Below are 5,541 nucleotides of genomic sequence, written 5' to 3'. Positions count from 1 at the left end.
GTAACCATGGCAACCAAAACAGTAGCCTCACGGTGAAATTTTAAATTGAATACATTTCAAAATAACATTTTTTTTTCCACACCAAACCACGAATGTTAAGCATAGTTGTGAACCAGAAGAAAAATATACATTAGTACAAATTAGACATTTAAGGGTTTTTTTGTCATATTTTTATGCCATTTTTTTGTTTTTCGCATACACCCTTGTCGTATTTTTTTCATTATCACAAAAGTAATTTAACATAAAACTATTATTTTAATTCCTTACTGCTGTTACAGGTATGGTATTTTAATTAAAATCAATATTATTGTTTTTTTATTTTTTACCAACAGGTGTCGCTGTTTGACGCTCTTTCCGGGCACAACCAACCCGCGAGTAAGTCGGTCAGTAAGGCAAAGGGGCGGATGCGAAGGCAAGCGATATAATTGGTCGCGCCCCCCACAGTTCATATTTCTCTCTGGTCTGATTGGTTGGAGGGGACTGTTACTAGGGTGAACCAGGAAGAAGCGTCAATGGTAAGATGACGCACAAATAATTTCGTTATATAATTTCAAATGTAAAGTATTCAATATTATATGTTAAAATACATGGGTGGACAGTACGAGTTTAAAAAAAATGGTTACCATTCGATTGAATTGCGTGAGAAAATGTGTCAAATGTTGACTGGTACAGTATACAGTAGCTAGAGTCTAATACTATGATAGTTTTCTTCTCATTTGTATGTTGTTACACTCCTTAATACTTGTGTTTAGAATTATCCGTGTAGTTATATAAATGATCAGTTCCCATCTGTTTACAGCAATGATGGAATTAAACACACTCCACGGTTGATCTGCCCTGACTCATTAAGCAGTCTTGTAATAAACAAGACATAACTTCTATTTGTGGTCTTACAAAACCAGCTTTTATAACACCAATAACACAATTATGCAGTCAGCAGGAAGATATCCCACACACTCGTCAGCACATCACGGAGGAGGCCAGCAAGCTTCAGACTAAAAAAAAAGTCGGTAAAGGAGAACAGTGTGACAAGCAGGATGTGGGCAGTGAATTGCTGACTCAAGTTTTGAGGTCACACCTTGTTTTTCCTAGATTTGACACCGTAGAAATAGAAAAGGAGGACATAATGAACAGTAAATGAGCCATCTTTTTAATTACAAATATGTATTAAATAATATGAAAGACAGAGGTATGCAGTAATCATTAAGGTATAATCATAGTAATGCCGATTACATATTCATATTTACATTGTTTATATAGCAACGTTTCCCCCGCAAAATCGGACACACAACAAAACAATCAATACATTCACGTATTAGTGTCACAACTAATAAAAACACTGTGGAAAGGGTTGGAGATTATAAAATGCAAAGTCATACAAAGGCTTTGGCAGAAGAGTGCATCCATGAAACAAAAGAATCCTTTCGTGAACATGTACAAATGAGCAGTCGAGATTTAAAGGTCCAGTGCATTTTTTTCTTGTTATTTCCATGAGTCAGACAGCCATTTTGTGCCAGGCCGCTCCCTGCTTTAATGAGGTGTTTGTTGCCTACTGAGAGCCAGCAGGTACCAGCATGCTGATTGTGGCGAGGTTGGTGCTGGTGGCGGTGGCTTTGGCTGGAGGGTTTTTGCCGGCGGCCATCTTGTTCAGGTTTCGAACATCAGCCTGCCAGGTGGGGATTTTCTTGGCGGTCATGTGGCGCCGGGCGTGTTTGGTGAGGTGATCGCTGCGCATGAACCGCCGGTCGCACACAGAGCACACAAACTTCTTCTCGCCGGTGTGCGTTCGCCGGTGACGGGAGAGCTCATCGGAGCGGGCGAACCTCTTTTCGCAGCCATCCCAGCTGCAGCTGAAGGGCTTCTCCCCTAAAACAGGCCAAAAAGAAGGAGTCACTATGCGCTCATAAATAAATATCAATGTATGACTAAGCTAGAACAATGAGATCACTCTCGTCCGCTGCTGAAATAAAAGGAATTTTAACAAACAGGATGCTGCCGTCGTAACACTGAATTCCACTTTCTTGTGACTTCCACGCAGAAATACTCACCAGTGTGTGTGCAAAGATGAGCCTTGAGGTGCGAACTCTTGAAGTACGTCTTCCTGCAGCCAGGGAAGTTGCACACGTAGTTTCTCCGTCTGGAAAAGTCCATCTTTGAGGCCGCCGTGCTCCCGCCAGGTCCGGTGGGTACGTAAACTGGGGCCGGTGCCAAGGGGAGGAGTTTGTTGTTGCCTAGGGTCATGACAGTCTGAGGTCCATGCGAGGCTTGGGAGACAGAGGACTGGGGCAGGACCAGCATCACCGTACCTTGAGGCACCGCCGAGCCTACAATGAGGGACTGCTGCACGTGGGCGGGGTTTGAGGTGGCGGGCTGAGGGAGAATGGGCGTGGAGGCAGTCCGGGCCCGGGACGTCTGGACCGCACTGGGGATTAAGGCTGATATTATGCCTGATTGGCTGGGAAAGGGGAACATCTGGCAGAAGATTTGAGGGCTGTTGACTGGAGGTGGGGTTAGGTTTGCAGGGCTGTTTTGCTGTTGAGTGCTGACAGGAATGAGTGCAGAGACATTGTCCAAAGAGGCTGGAAAAGGACCAGCGGCTAAAGCAGCTGGAGGAGGAGGAGACGGGGGTGTGGTTATCTTTTCCGCCAGGGTGATGCTCTGCCGCTGCTGCAGCGTCGCAGCCGTTTCCATAACTCTACCTCTCTCTAAATTGGGGGCCGCTGGAATGTGGTATTGGCAGGGGGAGCTGTCTGCCGTGTGGCGAATTACGCTGGTCGCCATAGACCTACAGGTCTGCGGCAGAGTGGGGAGGGAGGGGGAGGCTTTGGAGCATTGTGAGGACACGGCAGCGCTGGAGGATGAGGTTTCTGCAAAGATGGGGCTATGAGGCGGAGTCATGCACTGTTGAGGGAGAAAGGAGAGAAGAATTAGGAGGACAATCTAAACAAGCTTAAGTGGTCCTCTTTGGACTTTTTAATGACCCCCCCTTCAAAACATATTTTAAGCCGTTAGTCCCCTTGCATAAACAGTCAAACGTCACATCAATCTTACCAGAGAAGAAAGAGACATAAAGTCTTTGGGGGGCTCTGGGAGCTCCGGGGGCAGGAGGGAGTCGCAGGAATCTGAGGCAGGGGTGAGGGGTCTCGGCTTGCAGGGGTTCGGCCTGTTGCCACCGACAAAGTGACCCCAGGAGCTCATGCACACCAGCGCTTCGGCAGCCTCCAGATCGGTGTACTCCAAACCGGAAGAGTAGCTGTTGGTGACAGACCGCTCGGTGTCATGCCTCTTCCGCTTTGACCCACAGTCATCCACGGTCTGGAAGGAAGAAGCGTCAGCGGTGGCGTAAACAATGATGGCGTACAGCAGTGGTTCGCAACCTTTTTTCAATGATGTACCCCCTGTGAGCATTTTTTTAATTCAAGTACCCCCTAATCAGAGCAGAGCATTTTTGGTTGGAAAAAAAGAGATAAAGAAGTAAAATATAGCACTATGTCATTAGTTTTTCATTTATCAAATTGTATAACAGTGCAAAATATGGCTCATTTGTAGTGGTCTTTCTTGAACTATTTGGAAAAAAAGATAGAAAAATAACTAAAAACTTGTTGAAAAATTAACAAGTGATTCAATTATAAATAAAGATTTCTACACATATAAGTAATCATCAACTTAAAATGCCCTCTTTGGGGATTGCAATAGAGATCCAACTAGATTCATGAACTTAATTCTAAACATTTCTTAACAAAAAATAAATTTTTAACATCAATATTTATGGAACATGTCCAATAAAAAATCTAGCTGTCAACACTGAATATTGCATTTCTTTTCAGTTTATGAATTTACATTCATATTTTGTTGATTATTCAATAAATATATTTATAAAGGATTTTTGAATTGTTCCTATTTTTAGAATTAAAAAATAAATCTCACGTACCCCTTGGCATACCTTCAAGTACCCCCAGGGGCACGCGTACCCCCATTTAAGAACCACTGGCGTACAGGAATAAGCGGCATTGTGCGCTGTCATTGTTCTTTTAAATGAAGTAAAAGGGTGAAAGGGGGCCGACTGCCCTGGGCCAGCGTGCACTGCCTCGGCCCAGAGCCAAGACGCCTCCCATGGCCAAATATAGACCAGAGAGTGACGTGCTGCTGCCCAGATGAGCCATGCGAAATCCCCCATAAAGCAGGTTTGCCACAGGACTTCCAAACAGTAAACAACCCGACATTCGCCGCTCTAACATGACTACTTTCCAGTTATTTTGCAGTTGGTGAAAGGGAATTCAAAGGCTGGTTGACGAAAGCGACATAAAACTGGTGTGTCGTATTAAAACTGGGTGTTGACAACATTGAAAAGAAGTTACCGGTAAAGCAACAGTTGATATTCATAAACAGGCGTGGGAAGCTGAGCCAATAATAAAAATAAGACGTCTTACCCCGCGAGGTTCCATTTCGATATACTTCCGGGACGGCATGAGTGAACAACGCGGTGAAAATGTCACTTTTTGCGTTGTTAAAAAAGCCGGTGGAGAACAAAGAGACACGGCGATCCCGGTGCCCGCTGCTTGATCTGAGGCACGCAGGGCTGTGAGGTGCCTTTTTCCTCTTCCACTGGCTCCTTTTTTCTCTCAGCTGTGTGAGTAAAACAGGGGGCGGAGAGAAAAAAGAAAAACAAAACTCCACAACGCGCACCGGCGGTCGGCAACACTCGGCCAATCACAATCGAGTGTGTGCAGCGCGGCGGCCAATCAGCGGGCGGCAGACGCGTGGACAGTGCATGCTCACGGGGCGGTTGGAGGAAACGGGGTGCGTGGCCGTTGGTGGGCGTGGCTAGAGAGTCAGCCGTGTCAGAGTAAACCCGATGAACTGCTATTCGTTAAACTGGGCGAAAGGTCGATCGAGTGTATGCTGCCTTTACGGGTTGTGGGAAAAATGTATTTCGCTGCTCTACTGTACACACGTTCGGAAAGTAGTGTGCCAACGTTCCGATACAGGGAAACAAACCAAAGAATGCAGGGTGCCACTTGGATTCCTTTTTTTGTAAAAAAAAAAAAAAAAAAAAAATCTAAACAACGTTATATTTTAAAAGCAACTTATAGTCATCATAAGTTATTATTAGTATGAATATTTTTTGATTGTTTGATTGAAACTTTTATTCGTAGATTGCACATATTCCGTACAATTGACCACTAATTGGTAAAACCCTAAAAAGTTTTTCAACTTGTTTAAGTCGGGATCCACGTTAATCAATTCATCTTTTTCTCTTTGCATTTTGCAATTTTATTTATTTTTTCCAATTTTTTTGGATTAAATTATATTTCTTCAATGTATCACAGGTCAGCAAAAAACAAATCAACACAAAATAAACAAAACTTGAATTTTTTTTAAAGAAAGCTTTTAACTATTGATGTGTTATATCGTTTTAGTATTGGGTTCGATGGCTTTGATTGTTTTGAATCTTGTTTTTTATCGTAAATGATAAATAAATGGGTTGTACTTGTATAGCGCTTTTCTACCTTCAAGGTACTCAAAGCGCTTTGACACTAC

At 43.7% G+C, this 5,541-nt stretch overlaps 1 protein-coding gene across 1 annotated transcript; it reads right to left on the bottom strand.

Moving 5' to 3' along the window:
* Positions 1 to 1,129: 1,129 nt before the first annotated feature.
* Positions 1,130 to 4,649, bottom strand: klf11b (Kruppel like factor 11b). The gene is made up of 4 exons (XM_061895819.1): positions 4,431 to 4,649; positions 3,052 to 3,315; positions 2,049 to 2,901; positions 1,130 to 1,866 (listed from the first exon to the last, which is right to left on the bottom strand). Exons 1-4 carry the CDS (start codon positions 4,467 to 4,469, stop codon positions 1,550 to 1,552), a joined length of 1,473 nt encoding a protein of 490 aa, XP_061751803.1. The 5' UTR covers positions 4,470 to 4,649; the 3' UTR covers positions 1,130 to 1,549.
* Between the last annotated feature and the right edge of the window lie 892 nt (positions 4,650 to 5,541).

The sequence above is a fragment of the Nerophis ophidion genome, linkage group LG03, assembly GCF_033978795.1.
Source record: "Nerophis ophidion isolate RoL-2023_Sa linkage group LG03, RoL_Noph_v1.0, whole genome shotgun sequence".
In the NCBI taxonomy this organism is placed as follows: Eukaryota; Metazoa; Chordata; class Actinopteri; order Syngnathiformes; family Syngnathidae; genus Nerophis; species Nerophis ophidion.
The sequence above is the reverse complement of the archived record's forward strand: the minus strand, read 5'-3'. Positions and strand labels throughout refer to the sequence as shown.